Source organism: Epinephelus moara, chromosome 23 (genome assembly GCF_006386435.1).
Source record: "Epinephelus moara isolate mb chromosome 23, YSFRI_EMoa_1.0, whole genome shotgun sequence".
Taxonomy (NCBI): Eukaryota; Metazoa; Chordata; class Actinopteri; order Perciformes; family Serranidae; genus Epinephelus; species Epinephelus moara.
This window is the reverse complement of record NC_065528.1, coordinates 6,423,216-6,450,504: the sequence shown is the minus strand read 5'-3', so window position 1 is coordinate 6,450,504 and position 27,289 is coordinate 6,423,216. Positions and strand designations below refer to the sequence as shown.

The 27,289-nt window shown below is 40.9% G+C and overlaps 1 protein-coding gene across 1 annotated transcript; it reads right to left on the bottom strand.

Moving 5' to 3' along the window:
- Window positions 1-572: 572 nt before the first annotated feature.
- On the bottom strand, window positions 573-27,289 carry LOC126384734 (cAMP-regulated D2 protein). Its single transcript, XM_050035983.1, has 8 exons — window positions 26,679-27,289; window positions 22,504-22,705; window positions 21,810-21,943; window positions 19,707-19,834; window positions 19,340-19,458; window positions 18,638-18,778; window positions 15,182-15,354; window positions 573-1,814 (listed from the first exon to the last, which is right to left on the bottom strand). The coding sequence occupies exons 1-8, from the start codon at window positions 27,162-27,164 to the stop codon at window positions 1,362-1,364; spliced, it is 1,836 nt and encodes a 611-aa protein (XP_049891940.1). The 5' UTR covers window positions 27,165-27,289; the 3' UTR covers window positions 573-1,361.

The following is a 27,289-nucleotide window of genomic DNA, read 5'->3' as shown; positions in this document are numbered from 1 at the left end:
CCAGAGTAACTCGCTGAGCAAATTCAAATTGTGCTCTCGCGAGAACTCTGGATTTCCAGGGTACCATACGGGTGCTTTCCCACCTGTTGTTCAGCCAAGGGTAAAAAATAATGCATTGTAGCATTTTAGCTCTGGTCTGGTTCCTGTTCACACTGACTTATTACAAATGAACATAGAGGAGTAAATGTGAAGTTCTACCGAATGACGGGTAACCTGTTGTTTATGGCATTTGTCATCATGCATTGTCAGTGCATTATCAGAACCCATGTAGGGAAATCAAATTCCAGTGACTGACAAAAGGTTATGCAGCACAATAATGTTTCTGACATGTATATTTATATTATTTGCCATCTCAAAGTGCTCACAAAGAAATGTCTCATTATAAGCATTATTAGTATTTTAGGACTGCAAAGTGACCACATGTTATGGATAATGACTAACAGGTAGAGACGGACAAAAGGAAACATCTTGTTCAGTAATGATTCCAGGCTTATTACTGTGGGATCACTGTCACACACTTTTAAATGGACTTAATTAACTGACAAAATACACAGAGTCAGATACAAGCACAGCAGTTTTAACAGCTTTTTAATGAGGAAAAATACCCAGACTGACATGTGTTGGCCTATGTGTTACCATGGTTACCTTATACAACAGATCAACTATAAGATTGCTTCCTGAACAGATTTCACATTCGGTAGATGGATTTATTGGCGGTTTCGAAATCAAATCTTTCATGCCAGAACCATATTGACTAAACTGAGTTTATTTAACCTGACAAAACAGGTTAGGTGTGAAAGCATCCTAAAGGTATGTTCATGTTAAATAGGCTGTGGGTTTTTGCCTGTCTTGCATATTTTGATTGTGGATTGCTTTTGCCCTTTGTTTATTCACTCTGTACTTTCATGATGTAGTATCATATAGCTTCAGGACTTGTGCAAACTTATCTTCACCTTAATTTACCCCAAACAGAGCACACGTGTCATTCTGCAGCCTTTTTCATGGTAAAGGGAAAATGGTGGGACTTTGGTGGAGATGCAGTCCCTAATTATGACCAATAGATGATAAGAAAATGCTCATAATTCAAGACGTTTTAAAACATTAATGTGCACTATTAACTATGTTGCCAGAGAGAGGAAATAGAAATAATGTTTTCTGTTTAGAAGCTGACCGCTTGGTAGCGGTTCCTAAAAGGTCATATTTAATACTGATGAATGTATATTTTTGTGATGAACACAGTAGCTTCACGCTGCAAGGTTTTCTGACTGAATTTCCATCCTGAGGAACAGAGAGAACAGCATGTACTGATTTTACTTCAATACAAAGTAACCTAACACCTTCCTGCCCAGCCTGTTCCCTCACTAATAGATGCCCAGATGGTCCCAGAAGTCACATATATGGTCTCTGGTTCCCACTTGTGCATGTGAACGCACTGTCAGATTCATGACCAGCCAGCTGCTGGTGTCGGAATAGCGTGGCCAAACGGGCAGACGCTGCTCCCGGCAGAAAGTTGTTTGTTTGGCCCGCGAGGAAGGGTCACCGGTGTGGGTGAAGGCACCCCAGTAGCACAGCATCCGATTGGACAGCAGCTTCTCTGGTTTGGACAGGGTGAAGTTGGCCACCGAGGCAGAGTCAAAGAGAAAGGGCAGCTCGGCACCGTGGCAGGCGTGCTGGTAGCAGAAAGTCAGACCTGACCACACGCGATGGTCTGATGGCACATGGTCGAACACGTACATCCACACATTGCTGCCTGCTGCTGTGCCAGCACGCGCTGACCTCCGGGATGGACACAGGAAGACGTAGTCGGTGACGATCTGAGGAGAGGGAAGAGAGAGACAGCTGGTCAGACAACAGATGTGTTTTTAACTGTATTGAATGACAGTAAGCCATGCCAGCGGCTTAGCTCTATGGATGGCAAAGTTGGCCAACCAGTTGGTCAGCCTATCACCAGTTTGTTATAGATGGAAATATCTCAACAATGGTTTGATTACCATGTCATTTTGTTCTGGCAGTCATAGTCCTGAGAGGATGGATCCTCTGACTTTCCATCTTGTGCCACCATAAGGTTGACATTTTTATTTTTTAACAGAATATCTTGACAGCTATTTGATAATGTCATCAAATACAACGTATTGTCATCCAGCAGTTCGAATGATATCCTACAAAAATGCGCACACAAAGGATCGCATAATATCCTACGAATAAGCATTCCACAAATGACGTCACGTAATTAACGTAAAGTTACGTAGGTTAGGTTTAGGCATGTAAATGTGTGGTGATTCCATTTAGGAAAAGTAAAATGGTGATGATTTACCTTAAAAGGACTCAAAGTTTATTCAAAGTTCACATGCTCTCTACTTTACCCCTGTCAACACATTGGTCATGTGATCGCAGTCTTCCCAAATAGATGGGTATGATGTGAATAACTGGCTTATGATTTGGATAGGTGCATTACTTACGTTTGAATGTTTGTTCTCTTTTTTTTATAAACAAAAGAACATTATTCTATTGTCGAGTTTTCAGTTCTGAAACAGAAAATGTAGCCATATACCGTGAACATTCCCCTGGCTACTTTCAGTGTCTTTTAGAACATCTTTCTCAATTCATTGTCCATGGCCAGACCTTATACCCTATGACATCACAAATTTGAGTATTAGCACTCCAGCTTTTGCATTTGGGAGAGGGTTGCTCATGTTTATTAATGTATTTGGACTGTCTTAGACCACCATTCACCTTTTTTTGGACCATGAAACCTGGAAAATAAAGTATAACAGAGCTGCTTTGCGAGTTAAAGAATTGTGAAGGTTTATGCTTTACAGTATATCTTATAGTTTCTGAAGTGTTTTTGTAGAAAAGCAAATGAATAGCACTAATTAGCATGACATCTACAAAGAGGCGGACTGGGAGCAGAGCAGCAGAAACTATTGTTCCCTCTCAGCTAAAAGGAAGCAAATAGAAAATGAAGGTAGACCGTCTTCTTCTGCCTGTTACCTGGAAACCAGTGTGTCTTTTTCAGCAGCGCACAACCTGCGCCCACACAGCCCCACATCTGACACCTGACTGTGAGAAGCTGACGGACAGACAGACATACACACACACGCAGATTCACTTCTTTTTATCCTCACACACACATTTATCTGTTTCAAATAGAGACGCGCACAAATGAATTAATCACCTACAAGAACATACTGTACCCGAACACTTACAGTCATGGCACACACACACACACACACGCACACACACACACACACACATACGGGTATAAACACAGGTAGAAATGAAATTATGTAATGTGTACCATGTGTTCCAAGTATAGTGTTCTGGAAATTAACTTTTCCTCTGCTCTCTCAACCTCACCCTTTCTGTCTTCATCCCTTCATCTTTTCAACCAGTTTACTCCTCTTAGTTTGCCCCCTCACTATGTTTTTCTCCACCGCCGCCTACTTTCTCATGCCTAATCTCTCTTTTCCATTACTAACTATGAAAGAAAATCTCAACTGTTAAATCTGCCTGTACTCTGCTTATTGTCCGATGCAACCCATGTATCACAAAGCACTTGATTTCTGGGGCACATTTTAATCACAGGCCGTCATGAGCATATGATGTATATATCATAAGAAGACTTTAACATTGCTAAAAAAGCTATTTATGTTTGCAGTCCTTAATTTCCACATATTCTGTTCGGGCTGTACACTTAATCTGTTTTTGCTGTTGGGCACACTTCTTTCCTAATATCAGTGTCAGACTGCCATCATGTGCCACCATGGGTGACACCTGGCCTGGGTATTTCAGGCTGTTGTCACAAAGTTTTTTTCTTTAGCCCTGAATAATTAAATAAATAAGCGATCAGTTGTGACAACAGAAGGTAAGTCTATATCTTCAGTGAATGGAGACGAAATGAGAGCAGTATGGTGGCCACAAGGATACATGACAGGGCCAATGGGCTTTCCAAACTGGGAATGCATGCTGTACTCCAGGGGCTGTCCTGCGATAAAGAATACACAGAAAAGCTTGGGGACACTGTTATTTTGTAGTCTGCAAGGTAACAAAAATAAGTATACCCAACAAAACTATGCAGGAAGGTAAGAAACTACTCTGTTGTAATACTGCAGTACGTTTGACAAACTAAGTTAGCATACATTTAACCTGCAATAGACCTCACATGATGATATTCACAACTTGGATTAAAAGACATTTTGACTGTTTTGACTGGTGGACCATTTTAGACAATCAAGGAATTAACACATATTTTGACTTTGTGACAGCGTCAAAGGTAGGGAGTCAACCTTTTTTTCATCTCTATTGTCTGTTGTTGTTGTTTACCCCACCAATAAATCTGAATGAATTACACTTTGGTGCTCATGGTTTTCATAAAATGACCTAAACGATTGAATTGTGGAGAATCTAACCAACCTAACAATGTGCAGCATGTCTGTATTGACAAATGTTTAACATTAAACATTTATACTTTGATGCATGATGTGAAGTTGTCAAGAACTAATATTAGCAAGCCAGTTGCCAGTGGGAACCTGGTGGGATTTAGGAGGTTTTGATATTCTGGAAGCCAAGAGTTTGTTTATTTGAAATCAAATGAAGACCACTGTCCCTGATCCTGCCTTGCTACTATAAGCCTGTCCTTCATAATGGTCAGGGAGGGAGAGTGGCACTGAGTAGGACCAGAGTGTGGTTGACAAGTGTTCCCTGCTTGTCATGATGCCTTTACAAGCTTCAAAATGATATTTATTGTTTCATATTCTGAAAGCCAAGACCTTATAAAATCAAACAAAACCCCAAATGACCAAAGATGTTGAAACAAATCCTCATTTTTATAGAAATGTGCCATTGCAACTTCAAGATGACATATTGAAATATTTTGAATATAACATACACTGACTGATGTTGATTTTTTAGGTGCCTATGTTTTGTTGCTGCCTCTGTCCACGGCAGCACTGTGTTTAGTTTCCGTGGTAGCACTCCTGCCCGCATCTCCAACACATTCTCACTCCGACCTTGTCACATATTGACATTCGGTCATGGGCATTCCATGTCAACATATGACGTGCAAGGTAGCTGGGGTGTGTCTGTTGTTGTCATTCTGGGATGCCGTGTCAGCTTCATCCTGTTACATGCATTGTGTGTTTTCAAAAGAACACTTCTGTTTTTACAGGAAATATACAGTTTGCATATAGTGTCTTTCAAAATAAACATGAGTACAACACCTCAAATTGACATGTTTTTCCCTCAAGGCATTTGTTATCAAAGAATACAAATGTAGGCACAATTGATTAGCATTCAGCACTAAACCACTTCTGCTCCCCGGAATCAAATGCTGGAACTTTATGAGGAGAGAAAATTTGTATGTAAACAGCATAAATTTCTACTGTTTATGATTGACAAATATTTTTTGAGCATCTGAGCAAACTTAAAAGTACTGAGGCTACAATCATACTGCCAACTTTTACATTCTCTACCACACTGGCAAACTACGTGTCGCTAACAGGATAATGTACAAGGCCCACATATCAGTGGCCAATTCTTGTTGACCTTTATGTAGATTTCTCAAAACCTGCACCAGTTTTTGTCACCTCGATTAGCTAATCCATTTGTTGTTCTTTGTGAGATACATGAACCAGTTTGGACACAATCAGCCTCAACCAGAAACTCTTCACTAGCTCCATATCAATGCAAGAAGTCTGTCAGTGACGGCTCCCTCTTCAATAGAATTGCCTAATGAATCACATCTTGCTGCTTGCAGCTTTGCAGCTGATGAGCTTGTCAGTGACTGAGGTGATTTTCCCTTGATAAGAAAATAAAGTTGTTGACTGTCATTTGTCCTTAGCTTGTATTCCAACAGAAGTGTTTTTCACTCAGTAAAGAGAGAGAAAAAGAATCTTCTCAGAGACGTACTTATAAGGTTGATGAATGGTGTGTTCAGTTTGAAATAGGATGATTATGTTAGTTATGTTGTTTTGGATAATGCAGAGAAAATACACACACCACCAACCTGTAAATGCTACAAAAGGCATAACTTTGATTTCTTCACATCAGCTTCCTCTGTGACAGACTGGCTGAAATTTGTGCTGACCCTCCCAGTCCTCTAGAGAAGTGCCCTTTATGAAGAGATGCAGGAGGTGTGTGCGTGTGTGTATAAAGGGGCAGGCCTTGTTGTGACTCCACCATCTCCCTGCTGCACCGTGAACTGTGACTGAATACTAAATATGTCCAGGAGCTTCACCTCCTGACCCCCTGTAGCTCCCTGAGGCCGCAGCCTTGCACTTTGCATGGAAAAACCTGAGAGAAAACTGCTGGAGGTTTTCTTCTCCTTCTGTGTCCTCATTCCATCTCTGTATTTTCACAGCAGTAAAAACTCAAAAGTAAGACATAAACACACTGTGATAGAGCACAGTGAATGAAAACTGGAAAAGAAGAGCAGAACTCTGTAGCCATTAGCTAAGATGTATTAAAAATATTTATTAGATTTAGTTAATTGTTTGTGTGGGAAAATGAGTAATGAACATAGATGATTAATCCATGTTGAATTAATGTCACGTTACTGTAGCTGTAGCAGCTGGAGTTACTGATTGTTGTGGCACTCACCTCCCTGGTATAGTATGGCTAGAAAATCAACCTATGTCAGGGCTCTGACACACCAAGCCCACAATTAGCCGTTGGTCAATGTCCAGCCATCATTGAGCTTCCATCGCCCTAGTTGTCACTGTGTGTCCTGCACCACTGAAACTAGTCGGCCCTTGTCAGTTGTTTTTTGAGTGATTCAGCATGTTCAGCATGTTCAATCGTTGAGAGAAATTACTCTGACAGTTCAGCTCAGTGCATAAAGAGAGACTGAAGTGAGGAAAGTAAACAAATGACTAAAGTGAAGAGAGTAAGATTGAAAAAAACTTGTTATATGAGGTAAGATTTTTTGCCATTAAGCTCTTTAGCAAAAGAATTTGTAATTGTGTTATTGTTTCCTAGCACACAGCAAATATCCCTTGTACTTTCAGCATCAGGTTGTGTTGTTAATGTGCTAACTGGCTAATTACACCTTGAATCTGTCCTGTTGGTCTGCAATTCCCCCTTTTGAATGATGAATATGATGACTACTGCAGCCTACGTCTATGGACAGTCAAGCCCTGTTTCAAACATTTTCAGTATGGTACCTTTGGAACCAAAAGTAACCCTTCAGATATGGTACCCTAGCATATCCACCCCAAACTGTACCCTTAAATGTGGGCGGGGTTGTTGTCACTCACTACTCCGTCCAGCACCCACTGTATTTCCTCATCATCGGTGACACAGAGCGAAGTCTGCACCTCGTTTATCCTCCCAGTGGGAGGAATTAAGTTATTTTTTTCTCCGACTTAAGCTGCTGCAAGAGGCAGTAAAACATCCTTTCATTTTATAGTTATAATCTACTAATATATGTAAAACTCTCCACGGCATGAACAGTGGTTACTGGGCGCCCCAATAATATAATGATAGGGTAAACACAGCACCTAGATGTCAGGTTCGGTGAAGAGCTGTATCTTTGGATGGTTTTGATGGAAGTAGCTCTGGAAATGAAGATTACCTAAGGCTATTAAAGCTGTAGTTGGTAACTTTTATAAAATAACTAATAACTAATGTCATATTTGCTGAAGCTGTCACAATATCCACATAGTCTGTGAAAAAAACTCATGCCTCGTCATAATGCTTCTAATGGCATTTGCAATAATCAGAGTCAAGGAGTCTCTAACACAGATGCTAATCATGTCAGTCACTGCTAGTGAACTGTGGCCAAACTGTCAAACTAGGCAGTGCTGATCAAATATGACTCCAGATTTTGTTACTGTATTGCCTATTTCTCACCTCAGATGTTTTCAGAAAACATACGTTAGTGCATCTTCGCACAAAACAAATATGACAAAAAGCTATTTTATAAAAGTTCATACCATCCCACCTCAGTTCCAAAAGAAACGGGGAGCCAGTGCAGGGTACTGTAGCTCGAACAGGATAAATGTGCTCTTTTTTCTTTGTCTTTGTTAAAAGTCTGCCGGGATAGTTCTAAACTAGCTGACGTTTCCCAGTCAACTATTTCAGGCCAGTGGAGAGGGCATTACAATAGTCCAACCTGCTAGAAAACGAATCCTGCTTTGTTAGAAACATCTCTAACATTTCTCAGGTGGAAGAATGCTGCTTTGGTCACTTTGCTAGTATGGGATTTAAAGCTTAAGTCAGACTCCAAAATGACACCAAGACTTCCGACTTCTGCTAAAGTTTGGTGACCCAGGTTCCCAACTTATTGTCAAGTGTCTTTTTCTACCACTTAGGTACCAGCAGCAATAGCTCTGTTTTGTCCTTGTTCATTTTCAAAAGACAGTCACTCATCCATATTTTTATTGAGGCCAAACAGGCAGTCAGAGATGACAGGCCATTTGGGTTAGTCTCCCTGTTACCTACCATCGATAGGCTGATAAATCAAGTTCCCTTTCACCTCGAGCAAGTTTCTTCTTGGAAATGTAAGGAGTATTCTAGTCCCTAACTGTGTGTATCTGCTATTTGGTGCTGGGTGGGTAGTGTACAATAGCTATTTTTCATTGTTTTTTTGTTTGTTTGTTTGTTTTTTACTTAACCAAAACTGTATGTGTTGACTGCAGTAGATCGTAAAGCCCCCTGAACCAAATTTTTGATTTAGGTGATATAAACAAAATTGGCTTGTAGGTTGTGGGCCATAGAAAACTAAATCTATGAGCCTAAAGGCACAAAGACGCTCTAGGACTTTTTACACTGCATAATCTTAGCCCAGGTTTCACACACATTGTTAACCCTTCTGCTAGCTCTGGTTTAAATGTCCATTAAAACACCGGACTAATGTTTACATTCTTGAAGGACACGCGACTACTCTTTAACAGCAAGCGGGGAGAGCGGGGCTAAAACATCAAAGAGAGAGAACAGGTGTGAAAAAAGACTGAAAAGAATACCTGTTTGTTTTACCTTTAAGTAAGTCTTTTCTGAACATAATATAGTTTTAGTTAGCTAGCATGCTAAGTGCATCCAGTTTTTGGTAAATAGTAGTTTGCAACAGTATGAGATTTTCACGGTATGATAACTGATAACAATGGCCTTCAGGACCTGATCATGCCTCCATCTGTACCTTCCCTCGCTAGGAGAGGGAAGGTACAGATGGAGGCATGACCAGGATTGCAGGTCCTGCTGCAATCCTAGTTACCAATGTAAACAGAAAGTGCACATATACTATTGATGTGACAAAGTCAAGTGATTGGAAAACAAAAAAATGGACACAATAGATCCATTTCACACTGGCATCTTTTAGCCCCATGTTTAGCTGATTTTCAGAAGATAACCCCGCAAACTTTAGGCTAACCTTGAACCTCTGTGTGTGTGGATGCTGCACTATATGATATGTGGAGCACTTTTATGATATGTGGTGAATGTGGTGAAAAGGGTTAGCCCCACTTTGTGTGCCCGGATTGTGCCAGTGTGAAAGCTTACTCATTTATAGCTACCCCTTTTCTACCAAAATTACAGAGTGTATGCGGGTTTTTTAAATGTAGGAGAACACATTAAAAATAGATAATGGACCGCTTTCCCATTGTCAGTAGACCAGAGACGTGTACATGGTTGTGCAGTAGACGAGTGTGGCATTCTGTTTGACGTCACGGACAGGCCGGAAAACAGGTTAGTAAACAGTAGACAGCAGCACTGAGGCCAGTCTAACTTCTTTTTATATCTCTCACTTATTTGGTCTCCCTCTTAAACTTGGTGCCATCACTGCTGATTGAAGCCGATTAAAGCTGGGGCTGATAAATACCTGTGGCTACTGCAGAGTCATTTAACCTAGGAGTGAATGCCGATTGTATGATTATTATTTCAATTAAATACATTGCATTGGAAAGGGGGCTTCAGCCTCTGGCGTGTAGTATGAAAAGGGCCTACCATACAGGAATTGCAGTCAGGTGAAAATTCTCTGTAGGTTTGCCACTATAACTAACACCTTTAACATAACAAGTAGTCATTAGACCCCCTGATCATTGATGAATGCAGCATATGAAAACATATGTCAATATGTTAGCAAGACTGTTTCATATCACATTTAGTTGCCAGTTTATTAGGTACACCTGGCTAAAACAAATGCAGTCCGAGACAGACCAGGCCAGAATCCATCTGTCATTCCACGGCTGATCCCTTCTGTCACTGCACATATTCATGAGCAACAAGTCAGTTCTTAGTGAGAGCAGTCAGGCTGCATCTCAAACAGAGAAAGTCCCTGACTCCAGTTGGTCCATATGCTTCACTCATACAAATTATGGAGGAGAATTGAAAAAGTGGTGTGTGTTTTGGAGTCAGACTTTGAGGAAAAACTGGAGTTGCAGCTCCCTCTGTAGGCAAACGATAGGCGCTGTGTTTGAGGAGAAACATTGATGTGTTTGAAGTCTGCTGAATGATGGTGATAATGCCATACTTTTATACAAGGTAACAGACTTAACTGATGGGTCTCAAGGTAGACAGCATCCACATAGACATAAAGTCTTTCCATAACCACACCTGTCTCAAGGAAATGTGATTTTCCGAGTCACAGCAGCAAAAGAGAATAATTGTTTTCAATTCCCCATCAGGCTCCAAGCTGGAGAGAGCCCAGAAGACAGCTGGGTCCTCGTTACACACCAAGCTCCGGCTGGGTGGGACATCGATCCATGCATGACCGCCCGCCTCGCAAAGCCACCAAATGGGTGGTTATTGATGCATGTGTGTGTTTGGGTGTGTGTGTGGGAGACTCTGTCTAAGCGTGGAAAAACTATGGAAACAAAGCTCTTGAGACGCAGTCTACACAGCAAATGCAACCTATTTTCTTTCCACACAAGCCATTTCACTATTTTCAACACAGACGGTGCATTTATTCTGAATAGATGTTCCACACATTTGCAGTTTCTCACAAATTAGATGTTCCTGTCTGAATGTAAGCCAGATGGAAACTGGTTGACAGTTTCCTGACAGCCTCTGTTAGCTAATGATGAAGACAAAGCCACGTCAAATGGAAGAATATTAATTATATGCAATTTGTCTCAGTCTGATCAAAAGCAGCTCGCCTCAGTAACTTCACCTTCTATGAACTGAGGATTTCTCTATGAACTTTATATATTGTCTCTAAGCTTAAATAAGAGTCGGCTGTAACAGGAAAAAATACAGGCTCTTAAGTGACTCTTGATAATTAGTCTTTTGTCTCGAGATGGCAGGCATTCATGTTTAGTGTCATGTTTTCAATTATCACTTTTCATTATTCTTGCTCATGACTTTTTGAGAGGTAACAAATTGGCTGCACATATTCACAAGCAAGATTTGAACAAAATATACTATGTTCGACGGGGAGCTTGCAGTCTCCACAAATGGAACAACAATGACTTTGAAATAGTGACTACAATTTTAAATTTATGAATGCTTTTTTCCTTGTTTCCCAACAAGAATCTACAACCATGATCTGACATTTGTCCTTACCCCTCTGATACTCTAGAGAAGTGCCCTTTATGAAGAGATGCAGTAGGTGTGTGAGTGAACTGTGACTGAATACTAAATATGTCCAGGAGTGTCACCTCCTGACCCCCTGTAGCTCCCCGAGGCCTTGCGCTGGAGGTTTTTTCCTCCTTCTCTGTCATCATGAGCCATTCCACCTCTATTATTTCACAGTGATTTAAACCTAACATAAACACACTGTGGTAAAACTGAATGATAAACAAGACAAGCAACGATGCTAGTGGATAACATTAGCATGCTAACATGATCACATTGACAATGCTAACATACTGATGCTAAAACGGTTTAATGTTTACAATGTTTGGCACTTAGACTACATGGAGATGGACAGCATGGCAACTCCCTAAAAATAAAGCCAAAGCATCTTGATTGCCCCCATTGGCTGGCTGCAGTATAGGTCATAAACCCCGCCCCCTTGATGTTAGCAAATTGAACATGGGTCAAACTACAAGATTAAAGTACACGTCAAATAAAAATTTTCCAAAAGATGGTTTCTGTCATTTTCGGTAGTTTTTATCATGCTCATGTGTGTTCAAGTGTTCATTTTTCTCATTAGTATGGTTTTAATTTGTTATTTGACGTTTAAAAGGGGGTTGACATCATGATTGACAACTGTGTGTGCCAATCAGAATACTCATGATTAATGGCCCTATTCGTGATTGGGTTGGATAGCTGGAATTTAAAATAATGGAGATCGCTACTGGGCATACTCACATCCAAATAACATCACCAAGGCAAGATGGCAGCATTTTTTGCCTATATTTGACAGGACAGTGAAGCATGACAGGAAGGATGGGAGATAGAGAGCAAGGAAGACATGCAGCAAAGAACGAACCCCCACCGCTGCAACAAGGGCTAGCCGCACCTTTCCCATGTGAACTACCAGTGCGCCCCATTTTTAAGTCAATACAACATATAAACACTTTAACTATCTGCCTTTCAACGTGCTACCTCAACTACTAATGTACAGTTTTAGCCCACTAACTATCCCACTATTGGCAATGGCACTACTGTACTTTCAATAAAGCAATCGCATCAGATTCACAAAAACTCTGTCTGAATACATTGCTCTTCTTAATCGGTTCAGTTGACTATTTAGTCTGCAATTTCCTATGACCTGTATCCCAAACACACACCATGTCAAACTGTACATGGGCAACTGTGCACTCAATGGGTATGGACTACTAGTTGTAGTGAAGGATCACCAAAGTCAATGGGATTCATCCTCCGGGGACTACGTTTGCAAATTAGCACTAAACACAAAGTACAACAATGGTGACCAGGTCATTGCTTGATTATGTTGGGTGGTGCAGCAATTTTATCCCTTATCCCGCATACTACATATTGAGACGATGTCCTGCATTTTTAATTGGCTCTGTTTTTGGAAAGTCAGACCACTGCTGGACAGACGCTTTTCTAAAATCTGGCTTTCATCCAGTGGCTGTGAAGACAGCGGGGAAGGCTGTCATCATGGTGCAGTGTGATGGTACTCAAACTGCGCTCATGTGGCTGCAGTGCATGTGAAACTGTCACCATCATATGCGTTACACCCAACGCAGAATATTGCCAGTCTCCACAAAGTCAGAGGCTTTGTAGATTTATGCAGAATATGATGGTTACTACCACAAAGAAGACAGAATGCAGCTACATCAAAGACTGGGAAACTACTACTGGGTGAAGCTGGTGGAAGGCAATTCTCTGATTTTTTTCAACTGCACACAAACATATTCTTTGTTCCATATTTTTTTTGTTGGGATCTGGTCAGACAACTGGTCACTGTACAAAAATCAAAGTATTGGACCAATTAAATTGTTTACCTCATGGCTGTAGTAGAGTAAAATTCAGGGGGTCACCAAATTGAATTTATCTTGTTGGGGAAAAAAATCAAAACTTAAACCGAAATCTATCCAATATTACTCGAGATAGTTCACTAGAGACCAAAGTTGTGGACTGACCAACCAGCTGACCAAACAACCAGTAGACTCACAAGTCAGTCTTCTGACGCATTGCTTAACTAAAGACTGATGTCTTTCTCCCTGATTTTGTGTTTAGATGGGCGGATACAATTTCAGAGTTTAAAAAAACTCCCTACGTTGCAGAACCAATAGTAAATCTGCAGGGCGGTCCTTTGGTGGCTCGCTGAACTCTTGTGCTCGTAAACATAGTCCGACTAGAAACACGTGTAGCGGTACAAAATGGCTCAAGTCGCTGTAAGTCCTTCATTTCCACAATCTTGTGGACTGAGCACACGTTTGATAAAACTGAGTTAAATCTCTCGGCATCCATTTTCAAGCTCTCTGTGTGTTTGTTTCCTTGCGGACTAGAAAAGGGGGAGCGCACATTTCCGGGAGGGCGTTGCTTTGTTGCCGGCCGTTTTCTCTGGTGTGTTAAACACACTTTAGAAAGGAGTGTCCCCAGACTATCAGAAGGGGGAGATCTCTGATTGTCTGGTGGTGAGACTAACCAGTTGAAAAATACCACCCACTAGCATTTCTAAAAAAGAATCTTTAGACAGTCAATATTTGAAATATCAGGTCCAATGTGTATTTAAAAGCTACCAATAGCCATTTTTAGATTTTATTTCTGTCATTCAATGTCTTTCACATGTGGAGTAGCAGACACTGTTCCGGTGTATAGGCTCAGTAGGCTACGTGGCTTTCAGTGGAATGAATAAGAGCCCTCATTCTTTTTTTTCTTTTTTTTTTAAATTTCAGTGGTTTGTGGAGTCAGATATTATTATTATTGTTATTTGTCCTACAGTAGCAAAAACACCCTAATCTCACCCCAAACTCATCAGATACTGCTTGGTCTGTGGCCCTTGGCTTACTGAGGCACTGAGGCACCCTTTAGCGGCAGCATTTTTTGACACTGCAACCAACTGCCGAAGTATAAAAAGTGATAAAGTCCACATAGGTAGTGTGAGTGATGAGGCTTTGCAAAGACTTTAACCTTGGGGCCTGCTGTTCATGTCCTGTGTGAAACCAAGAGTTATTTTAACCTAGTGTGCAACAATGTATAGCAAACCACACTTGTGACATATCCCTAAGCATCCAAAACTGATACTGGAGGGGTACCTGAATCATCATATTTTGACATGCATAGGGCCACTGACCAAGCATTGGTATTGACGAGTTTGGAGTGAGAATGTGTTGGCAAAAAGCATTAGTTTGTCTTTTATACCTACCCAGCAAGCAGTTTTTGGTTTAAAAAACGTCTAATAGCCGTCTACATGAAGACCTGACGTCTAGGCTAAATCACGGCTGAATTTGGGCTGTCAGTGAAAATTTGGTAGACGTCTAACCATAGCCAAAGTGTAGACGTCATCAATTATACGGCTATGTAGAGACCATGTCCAAAAAATGGAGATAAACATATTTAAATTACTGTTGACTCTCCATACGTGATTGAATATCATACCGCACGCCATCTGCAATGGCGAAAATTACATTTAATCAATTTCAAAATTAAATCGGCTAGATTTAGGTTACATGTAGCTAGACTAAATCGGAGCTAAATATAGGTAATACATTTAAATCACGACTATTGCTTGCTGGATATACTTAATCAAATATTTTTAGATATTATGACTGAAATAAATGTGCTTTGGTCCTCCAGTGCTGAAAGTAAAGCCTGTGAATTGAGCTCCTCTTACCTGAGCCAGCATGCCTCTACGGTCAGTGTCCCTGTAGAGGGGCAGGTACTTGTGCAGGATCCGCAGAGTGTGTTGTTTAAAGATGGCTGTGATGTACACAGTGCTCTCCACTGTAGAGACCGGCTTGCTGAAGACACCATACGCAAAGATCACCCCTTCCTCTGAGGTTGTACCTGTCGGACAGAAAACAGAGCCTTGGTACATACAAACAAGTACAAACAATAATTCAGAGTTGTCTGTAGCCTTTCTATTACTTATTTGAACAAACTTTCTCTTGTCTGATTGTCATTTGGGGGAAAAAACACTCTTAAACATGTTTACATTTAATTATGACTGTGGGTATCTTACTGTATATCAATAAGCAATCAGGTTTAAGATATGTTGATCCGTGAGGCAGCATGGTTTCCTTGTACACTTCCCTTCAACTTTATTATGATCTTGGGAAAAAATTTGGGTTATAACAAGAACCAAAGGGAGTTCACCAGACAGCAGACACCTGAGAGACTGGCCAGACAGTACTCTCTGGGCACAGAACAGTACTAACGTTAATGGTAATACATGTAAAAGCAGACATGAGAATAACATTAAGTCATTTTAGGAGGAAAAGAGGCCACAAATATAATCTTGGGCTCAAATCCAGAACATCTAATGGGTGTTGTAGTGTTTATTTGTTACATGTATGCATTTAAAGCATACATTTCAGTATATGTTTATAGGTTTTTTTTGGTGGATTCATACAGTTTCCACCTTAGGCCAAGCAATGCAAATAGGTCAATTCTAGATCTCCATGTCAAAATCTGGATGACAGTTTGCAGGATGTCCATTTGAGCAGTGGCAGAAGAATTATTCAGATCTTTTGCTGGCATAAAAGTAAAAATACCACAATGAACATGTACTCTGTTACAAGTCCTGCATTCAGAATGTTAGTCAAGTAAAAGCAAAGGTATTATTAAGAAATCAGGCTTGTAAAAGTACCTGAACTATTCAGTGTTTAATATTAATGCTTTCATGATGCATATTCTTATATAATGAAGGGTCTGATTAGAAGCATGAACTCACTTTTGCCCCAGGCCCCCTAACAGTTTAATCTGGCATTGTTGGGCATTTGATCTACTGTATAGCAATGTGTGTGCCTGCTCTCTGTACCTGGCTGCAATGCTCCCAGCCATTATTAAAGCTGCCTCGTCCCTTTATTTACCATGGCCCAGGGTCATGACAAATGCATCACATTTTATGAGCTCAAGGTTTTGTATGTGTGTTTGTATGTAATGTAAAAATGTAAATACTCAAGTACCTCAAAACTGTACCCACCGGTATGAATATTACTTGTATAAAAATAAGGCTTCAGATAATATATCAATGATGAATCATTCATTTGATCTAGTTCCAACAGACAGGGCATCAAAGAGAGAGAGAGAGAGCACTGCATACCAACACAACACCACTTTATCCTGTTAAAACAATATTCATAACTTGGATTAATTTTTATGAAAAAACCTTTTTGATTCCTGTGAGGACTTTACGGACTAAAGGAATATGAATAACTTACAGGGTAATGAAGGAATGGACACATCCTTTGAAGTAGTCAATAACCTGGTTTTATACATCCAAAGAACTACTATTTCAAAAAATTTAACTGCTTGGTGACCACACCAAGCGTCTAATTGATACAGGCGTTTATGTAGCCACAGCGGGCTAGAAAAAGGGACTGGGCTTTATTGGGACTAAGCTTTGAGTTTCATAGTAAGTACAGCACTTGGCAAAATTCCATTGGTGGAATGTAAGGCAGCTTCATAGTGATAAGGTGCAATTTTTCTTGTACTGTACGTATCTTCTGATCGGTTGGTCGACTGGTTGGTCGATATGCTTTTGTACGATTAAATTCTCATTGGTCAGACAATTGCTGGTGATACTTTAATAAGGCTGTGTGTCCACCACAGCGTTTGTTTTACCAGCTAAAAACAGTGGTTGCTGATGTTCAGCGCTTGTATTTGTCCTCTGTGACAGTTGGTCTTTGTGGTATTCTCCTCTGTGATTGGTCAGCTGGTGACAGTGACAGGACAAGCATTTTACCCAAAGTTAAATATGTTTCGAATCTCATTTGGTGTCAGATTTTATCACTATGGATTTATTTTAACTAAATTTCCAAAAAGGCACTGCAGTTGTAGGCTGGATTAGAAAGCTTCTGAAAGGATGAGGATCACCCTGGAGTCCTTGTTGGAGTGGCAGGAATGGCTAACATTAGCCGCTGGGCTAAAAATAGTCTTTCTGTCTTGCATGAAGCGTTACAGAGATATTTAACATCAGTAACATAGAGTTAACTTCGTATGTCAGATTTTTTTCAGCAGTCCTTTTTAATGCTTACTGGTGAGACGGGCTCGTGCACACAGCTCAGCTGGAAAAATGTTACATTGCGCAGTTTATTTTCAGATAATATTACAGTGGAGATCACATTAATTTTCACTCGAGGTATCCACTTGCCCTAACATAGTATTAAAGCTATGGTCTACGTTTAGAAAGACGATGAGAAAGATATGAAAAAAGCATTCCCCCCCAACACACACACACACACCTCCCTCTGTGCTCCATGATCCCTCCCCTCCGAGCTCGTGTCCCCCTCCCCTCGGAAACTAAAACTAACGGCAGCTTTCACAGTCATATGCCAGCATTGGCATACAGTTATATGGCACAACATCCAAAATAAAAACGAAATATTACCTGTTCAACAAAAACTCCGCTGTATCAGCATCACTTTTCAGGCCCAGATCTTGCCGGAGCTTTTCCATCAGTCAAAGGATGACCCGATGTTTACTCTGCTTTGAGCCCTCAATTTGCAAAGCAGAGGCCGCTTGCTGCTGTCGCTCTCTTTATTTTCCATATCGAAACTCGTGTAGCTGAATCGCTCAGGGCCTTACAAACCGCTCGTACTTTCAAATGCGGAGGCGGGTTGGGATGAGGAGCAGAGGAGTGTCAAAATGGAGCGAGGTGATTGGACGGAGGGTAAGAGAGAGAGAGTGCAAATTTGAGCAAGGAGTAACTCCCATGCGGACCGGATGGCTATGATTGGTCAATTTCTTCGCAGGCCTGCAGCTGCCAGAGAGAATGGATTTTTTTGGTTCCTTTTGCTCTTCACATTGTGTAGCTAGCACTATTGGGCCATAACCACCATCTAAATGATGTTAATAATAATGATCAATCTTTCTAAACGTAGACCATAGCTTTAACTTGCCCAGGGCAAGTGTTAATATTGAGCTCTGTGACAGGAAAAAAAAATCACTTTGGTGGACACACACGGCTACCAGAGTGCAGACTGTGGCTGATTTAGTTGACCTAGAGATAATGTGCAGAATTTTTTCCCCATCGACCAGTTGATTGGTTGAAGAGAAGATTAGTCTACCAAGATTTTCTTTTGCTGAATACAACCCTCGTTAATTTTGTCTGTGTGTCTCCTCTTACCCAGCAGCACTGGCTTCTCCTTCTGCCAGTGGCCCTTCTGGAAGGCAGTGACGGCTTGCTCTTTTATTAACTCCCCATCGATGTACGGACCCCACGTCTCAAAAACCTCCAGGAACCTGAACGGGTTCACAACCTTGGAACCTGAGGTCAAAAACACATTGGTTAGACTGAAATTTTCCACAACAGAAAGCACTGAGGTTTATAATTAAGAGACAGTAAAGCTTTGCAATGCTAAATACTGTAGTAATAAACCTGCTTCTGATTAAACTTTATTGTCTTGAGACTTTTCTTAAGCCATCAGAGCTGAAATGTCTAGTCACCTTTGTGTTTGTGCTCCAGATATTTGGGCCTGGAAGTGAGTTCAGACAGGTAGAAAACAGCAGCTGATGACGTGATCATCAGTGTTATCGATCAATAAGCCTGTCAAGCCTGTAGATATATTACAGTCATTTGGTGCACATATATTACAGTCATTTGGTGCTGTGAGGCAGTAAAGTCCCTCTAATTGCCCCTTCAGAGGCCCACTATTCCTCAGTTTTCACAATTTTGTTTCCCAACATGCCACGACTCAAGACAAACAATGTTTTTCATCATCTTTTGCAGATAAACATACTATATCCTGCCTTCTTATGCAACCGTGTGGGCAGCCCTGAGTGCTGCTCTAAATTTGGTGAGTGTAGGCTGGTGTCTGTGGCGCCCTACTTGTTTTCATCTGGGCGGCCAGGACGGCCTGTGGAGTGAGAGACAGCAGGCAGACGATGTCGCTCACAGAGCAGTTGGTCTGTTTAGCAAAGTCTTTTCCCAGCTTCAGGGCATCGTGTCTGGGAAAGAGATGCAGGGATACAAAATTACAGTACAGCTTGATGTTGTCTATAAGCATGCTGGGAACACCCCTGCAAGGTCTGAATACAGCAACAGCTCAAGAAAACATTTCAGTCTGATTTTCTATCTCAGACACACACACACACAAAAAAAAAACTGCTTTTTGAGTCTACTGTATTTTGTAACGTCAGCCAGGCACAGATCAGTCATCAATGATCATATCAGTCCTCATCTGATGGTTCCTCACCTGGTCTTCAGAGGGATGGAGAACGGCAGACTCTGCAGGACAGCCTGTTTGAACAGAGGTTTGCTGCTTTGGATCATCAAGTGAAGACTCACTGACTGAGCACCTGCACTCTCCCCAAATATTGTCACCTGGACAAAAACACAATGAAGAGGCTTGTCATTAAAAGCCACATCAGCAGGTCTGTGTGTTCACAACAAGAGGTAACCCTTACTGCAATTGACTTTTAAATGGGATCAAGTACACAATTCACTTTATGGCTCAATCACTGACAATACAAGTTATACATATACACATATGGGTTAGATTTTCTTATTTTAAGACATCTGTGTGTGTGTGTGTATGTGTGTGTGTGTGCGCGTGCTTGTGTATGACTGTTTTTATGTGGGTAGATGCGTTTTCTGTATGACAGATATCAAGGGGAGAGGGAGCAAAATGGGGAGACAGTACTAACAAAAGGAAGATAAACAGAGGTATCAGGAGAGGAAAGAAGGAACAGAAAGAAAGCTGGAAAGAGGGATAAAATGAAAAAGAAACAAAACAAGTTCCTAAAGTTGAAGAAGCACAGGGAAACATTCTTGACGGCCCCTTTAAGGCCTTTGGAAATTAATTTAAGTGAAGCATGACACCGTTTAATTTGTAAGCTTTAAGTTTCCACAGTTTGAAAAAATTGGTCAGTTTTATAACCATTATTCAGTCCTTCCAGGATTTCCGGGCCAAATTTCGGATTGTTGTGACTTGAAATGTTTATGCATTTTTTTGCTATACTGTTACGGGGGCAAGGGAACATTGAAAAAATAGTTGCTATGTTGTTGGTGCCTGTCATTATGAGATTCAGTGTTTCAAACACAATTAGAAACTATTTGTGATGTTGCTGAAGGACCACCCATGAGCAGCTCTCCTCCTGCTCTCTGTCCACGTAGCATGAGCTAACACAGCAGCAGCGGCTACTATCCAATACAGAGCCACTAAAAGGTCCCAACGATCTCACACTGACACCGAAACAGCTCAGCTTTGCTGTTGAACCCATTGGATAACATTAGCTGTGCAATGCTAACAGTTAGGCTTGTCACTCAGTATGTTTGCATGACATAAGAGGAAATCAATTTATTGTGTTAGTTTGACTAAAACCGCACTGTTAAAGTACATGTAAACAAATCGACTTTCTCAAAGTCAGACTAACACACCCAGATAATGTGATTGGTATTCGAATTACTCTTGAATGTATACAGTCAATCGGACCCAAACTGGCCTGGGCGCTCTGCACATGCCCCACAGTGCCCCATGCTTTGATGTGGAAGTCAAATAGCATCAAATGCGAAACAGAAGAACAAGCCTGTGTTAATATGGCGCAATTTACATCCAGAGCCGTGCAATTTTGGACAGGAGGGGGGACACATTTTATGCTGTGTCTCCTCATACAGAGCTGTAAACTCGTTCACCATAGTACCAGTTTGCTGCTAGCTAACCGTAGCTAACTTGTTTGTCGATTGTTTGGTCTGTGACGTAACAGGTCAACTGGAAAAAAGGTCCGATATTAACAAGTTGAAAGGGGGCATATCACCACCTATACTACATACTTCAGTCAATAAATCGATTCTCCTTCCATGCTTGTATACTGGGACAAGGACAGGAGTCAAATTAAATGGTCTAGTTGAGGTAGAACTGTAGCTCGACTTAACTGTGCATGTAAATGTACTGATTGTGTGCGTAACTTTGTCCCAGGCATAGAGCTGACACCTCTCCCACAGCAGTAGTCTCATGATAAACAGAGAAAGAGACCATCCACTCCACAACAAAATGTGATTTTACTCATTTCAAACAGTCAGATTTGCAGTAAAGTTGCAGTGATTGGACAAAATTGCAAAGGTTGTCCATGGGGATTGGCTGAATTTGTGGTAGAACTGCAATCGCAACATCACAGCTTCCTGGAGCGATTGATTACGAAACCCATCACACTGTACTGGAGATATTCACATTAAAAAAAAAAAAGACAAAATCTTTCAGGAAAATCAAATACAGTGCCCAAAAAAGCACACCGAATGACCTCTCCACATAATTAGCCCAGTTTTGTGTGTGTGTATGTACGTGGATGCGTGCACTTGCCTTGCCAGGATCACCTCCAAACACTGCAATGTTCTGCTGGACCCAAAGAAGAGCCGCCTGCTGGTCCAAGATCCCGTAATTCCCAGCAGCTGAGGTGTGAGGGTCTTTGCCCGACACAAGGAACCCAAAAGCACCTTAAATCACGCGGACATTCACATGATCAGACATAATTGACTCCGGCAAGACATTAATTTCCTCTGAATTCCCAAATTACCATCCACATATCTCTGCTCCTGTTTTCAGTGTCGCAGGAAAGCAGAGTAATTACCAACAGGCTCGGCCATTTAAGCTAATAACATGCACACATTAGCCAGCCTCGTACTGTCACACACACACACACACACACACACACACACACACACACATACACATGCCCTCTACAATAAACACACTCTCATTTTAACTAATGTCTACCACGAGATGCCTGCTTGTTGCCTTTCCAAAACCGACTCCAGTGCTAAACGTCATCCTTCCTCTATCCCTGCACATCCAGTGCATTTTAGTAAAGGGCCATTAAAGGGCAGAATACTGGTAAATACACTGATCCCTGTTATAACATTATTATTGTGCATTATCCATTTTTCCATTTTTAAATACATTGTAAAGTAAATATGTAACAATGTTCAGCCTATATGCTTATACACACTACTGTGAAATACAGCCAACAGAGGTGAAATACCACCAGATTTCATACCCAGTCGGTACTCCAGGCTTACAACAACAGTGCGGGTGAAGTTACTGATGAAGCGCCCATCGTACAGCGGCTTAGAGGCAGAGCCAGCTATGAAATCCCCACCATGGATCCACACCATGACAGGCAGTGGGCTCCCCAGAGGGGAGCTGAAGTTCACATCCAGAGGGACAAAGATGTTGAGGTAGAGACAGTCCTCACTGACCTGTTGGAGATATTAGATGAAATTCATTCAGTATTTGTTGAAAACCAGTATTTATTTAGTTCTGGGTTATATTGTCAGTGCAGAAATTAAGTGTAACTGCTTCCTTTTTTTGGCTAAGTAACTAAAGACTGAAGCTTGGCGTGGTAGAAGAGGTAACAGGCAACAGCTAATATGAAGTCTAGTATTCTTGTCACTAGCTGAGAATATACCACTCAGCCTTCTTGGTTCAAACTATAGACTGTTTAAAATAATGGACGTAGCCATTGGTTTGTGGACTCCCATTTTGAAGCCTTGGGTTTGGCATTTTCGCCCCTGCTTGGATTTTTGGAGCCATAAGTGGTTGTATTTGGATTAGAGCTGTGGAGAGGCAAGCGGTGGTTCGTACTCACAGACTGTAGCAAGGCCCCGCCCTTGAATATGTGTAACTTTAGCCTTAATTAAGCAATATCACATTAAGGGAGTGCTGTTGTACTGAATATCAGCACAGCTGTGATTTGGTCGTAGATAAGTTATTACAGTCATGCTGGTATTCAGTATGACCGCACAACCTTGAGTGTGATATTGCTTTTCTACGACAGTTTTACAAGCGCCATTATTAAGTTAACAGTAAAAAGCAACAACAGATTACAATCTGTTTGTAATTTGATGACTTATTTGGCTCCTCCAACACAAATAGTTCCACAACTGGATGGGGACTAGAATTTTGACAAGTAATACATAAATATTAATCTGTATATTTCCGTTTATTGTGTGACCTATGAAATAAAATTCTGCTGACAGTTGCTTTTGCGGCACTGATGTGATGCTAATGAGTTAACAGCTTGCTAGGTGCGTTGTGCTTTTGTCGTCTCCTGATGTCATATGAGCATACCTGGAGGTTTGCAGTGAAATATCCAGGCTTCTCTATTTCCCTTCGTCCTTTTTTACTTTTTTGTTTGTTTGTTTTTTACTCAAATGTCATTTGTGGAAATATGTTCCTCTTTACGCAGAGTTTGTTGCAACGAACCGTAATGTAAGCTACTTAACAGTTAATGTTAGGAATTGAGGAAATAAGGTTTTTGTACCAGGCTGTAAACTTGTTTATTTCTATTGTAAAGTTGGGCATTTAACACTGTAGAGTCCTAAAACCCAGACATGAGTCAACATGTTTGCACTCCCAGTTGCCTCGTCTCAGAGTCAATGGGTTTTTTAAAGGGGTTTTTGGTTAGAAGCCCCATAAATAAGCTCTGTGGTTAACACAAGAGACTTTCACATTTTATTCTACAAAATAAAATACATCAGTAAATATCCCACTCGTACATTTTGAAGCCTTTACGTGTCTTAAAAAAGGTAGTCGCTAACAAGTGGCTAAAATGAGACTACATAGCATTGTCATGCTGAGCATGGCTTACAACCTTGTGGTAGCAATATTTTAGTCATGTGACCCTGTGTAGTTTGTTCCTTAGCTTTTTACTTCTGGTGATTGAATTTACATTTCAAAAATCATAAAAGTGGTGTTTATTTGTGAAGATTATCTTGCTGAGCGAAATGTGTAAGTATCATCAATGTCTATTTGCCACAGAGCTTTCTGCAATAATCCAAAATCTAATAAATCCCATTGGCTTTTTGTTGACAGAACCCGGGCGATGCTAACTTCTGGCTGGCCTGCAGAAAAACGTCATCCCTGCAGCACTCTATGGGGACTGACTTGCTTCTCGAGTCAGGCTGAAGAGGCCATTTGAGGAACTGCAAATTTTGGCACTTTCGCATTGGCTCCATTTTTCAGCCCCCAATGTTGTTGTTTGCTTCAGATTAGCCATAGCTACTTAGCTAGCCTGCTAAACAACATCATAAGAATAATGGTCAGTGATGCACCTTTTTGTTTAAAGGCTAATAATTTGACCAAAATTCCATCTTTGTTTGTTGTGATTTCCAATTAGCTCGTATGAAGTAGCAAGTTGGCCTACACACAATAAGAATACATCTTTATTTTGAATTAGAAATTAATTCATGCATTATTCCAAGATGGTTACCCCCAGTGGTAGCCTCATAGTCACATCATTTAAATAGCCCTAATTAGCTACTTTATATTTAGAAGTTTCTTAATTAATCAGTAAAACCAGATACAACGTATAGCTTCTTTTAAAATAGCCCAGTCAATGCAAGCCATGTAACTCTTAGCTCTTAAGCCATTTTGCAACTGATTTGTTGACACTTCTGAAGCTATTCTTACCAAGTGGAAGATGTTTTAGCTGTCAGAAATTTCTCTATATTTCTGACTCAATATTAAAGGCAGCAGGCTATCATTATGCTGCTCATAATTAGTCCAGATGATATTACATTAATGCAGCTGTAATGTGGCTTGCCCCAGTGGTCAACTGTGGTACTGCACCTTTTTACCCATATTTTTTTACCCAGAATACCCACAGTTATGTACTATTAAGTATGCCAGAAAACGATTAAGTATGTCCCGATACATAGTATGTTGAATGCAGAATGCCAAAAATACCAGGATGTTCTACTACATCTGGTCAGATTTTGCATTATGGAAGCCAGCATGCTATTCAGGCTTTTCTGACCCACAATCCTCTGCAGCAAAAGATACTGTCTTTTCTTCTTTCTTTCTCTCTTTCCTTTTCCCAGCTCCCCCTCTTACTCTCAGTCCCTCTTTTTTCCTTCCGTTTTGTAATTTAATTAAAAAAAAAAAAAAAAGATTCAAAATGGTGCTTCATACTATGATGAGAACACTGGCTCTGTAGGCTTATTGCTTTGCTGATGCCTGTGCCTCTGAGTACACCAAAAAAAAAAAAAAAACGTCTCACATCCACTGAGCTGCAGACTGATGACAGCTTGACAGTTCATTGACAGCTGATGGACGGCTATCAGAAGCCGCAATGACAGATGACAGCACATTCAGTTGACTGATGACCAGTCGATTAGTAAAAATTGTTTAATTTAATAAAATAATCATAACTATAACCAACAACAAAAGGGCATAATACGTATCAAATGACAATGGCAGAGAAAAAAAATCACTTTAAGTGGACACCATATTTGGAATATTTCCTTGCTTTACCTTACACACTAACCAATCGAGGTAGTGGTAGCTCAGCAACTCCTGTGTTCTGCAAAGTAAAATGACTGTTTTTGTTAATGAGGTTTGGTGGTTTTAAGAAAACGGCTTCAGTTCCCCTTTGGAAAGCTGGGCCTTTTTTAGTCAGCTAAAACCTAATCAACTGTTTTATTTCATCTGTGTGACATAGAGATTTTCTACCTAGATGTTATTGTAGACAAACATTGTGATTTGGTCTTTTGGGAGATGAAGGTCTTTTTAGATTTAACATGTTTAATTTTAACTACTTTTAGGCAAATAAAGTATAAATAAAAGATTCAGTATTTCATCCACGGTAGACCTTTAATCCTAAATACAAATAATTACAATGCTAGAGATGTTTATGGTGTGTTAGGGGAACTTAGGCTCATGGCCTCAGTATTTGTAACATCCTAGCTCAGGCCCTGCAGGGAGAGATGGCACTGTGCATGTGACATGAGCTGCACATTGTGGAAGAGAAACCAGAAGGAGAGAAACACTAGTGTGGGTGTGCAACTTTAATTGGAATGAATGGGCACCATCTTGGAGTCCAGACTGCAGTCCTTGTAATACATCCATGGCTTAGCTCACACTTTCAAAAATATTGATGGCTCTTCAGCTCCTTCCGTTATCACCTAGATTTATGTATCCACAATATCCTTGACATCCAGAAAGTTTTATACAACCAAAACTTGAATCTGTTTTCAAAGCAATAAGGCTCTTTTTTGTCTCTTAAGTACAACTGTCACCTTTAATGTTGGTGATCTAATGGGTGAAACTTATTTTGCTGTGGCCCTCACTTTAAGTCACCATGTACCAAAATACCAAATATGCAAAAATGTTATTACATCCTAAAGTGAAATATTACTACATCATGTAAGTTAGTGAGAAGTTGCTCCTTACTGTTCGAGGACACTCCTCAATGATGGGTCCGCTGCAGGCCTGCATGCATGATGCCCTGGGAAAGGAGGCATCGTAAACCCCTTGCCGAGGACTAACAGATCTGGGAGGCTTCCAGCGATAAGCCCCAACAGGGGGGTCTGCATATGGTACCCCATAGAATATATGGGCCTTGTCCACAGTAATCCCCTTGATCTGGCCATCTTTGGTTAACACCACAGGTCCAGGAGCCCCGTTTGTATCCTGATTGACTGGTTTGACCTTGGTTTGCTCTGTGATTGAGAGGACCTCAGGGCGCTCCAGCTCCCAGAGGGAGTTTATCTCAAAGTCTCTGTTGATGATGAACGGCTCGTCTCTCACCAGCAGCCCGGGGACGATACCTCTCAGAAAGCTGGAAATGTCGATTTCATCATCATTTTTCGTTGCCTCTCCAAAGGCCAGCGCTAAATTTAGTGAGCACAGCAGCAGCAAACAGTGCCAGCTCTCCATATTGCGTTACAACACTCCCCAGACGCTGCTGCTCAGATCATGATTTGCCTTGAATTATGATCCAGCAGAGGCAGAAAAGTTGCAGCCCCCACAAGCCTGCAGCCTGAAACTCTCCACAGACTGTG

Coding starts and splice junctions, on each gene's coding strand:
- LOC126384734 (XM_050035983.1), bottom strand. CDS start 27,164: ATGGAGAGCTGGCACTGTTTGCTGCTGCTGTGCTCACTAAATTTAGCG. Junction 19,459..19,706: donor TCCATCCCTCTGAAGACCAG/GTGAGGAACCAT, acceptor TCTCTTTCCCAG/ACACGATGCCCTGAAGCTGG. Junction 15,355..18,637: donor GGAGAAGCCAGTGCTGCTGG/GTAAGAGGAGAC, acceptor TCTGTCCGACAG/GTACAACCTCAGAGGAAGGG.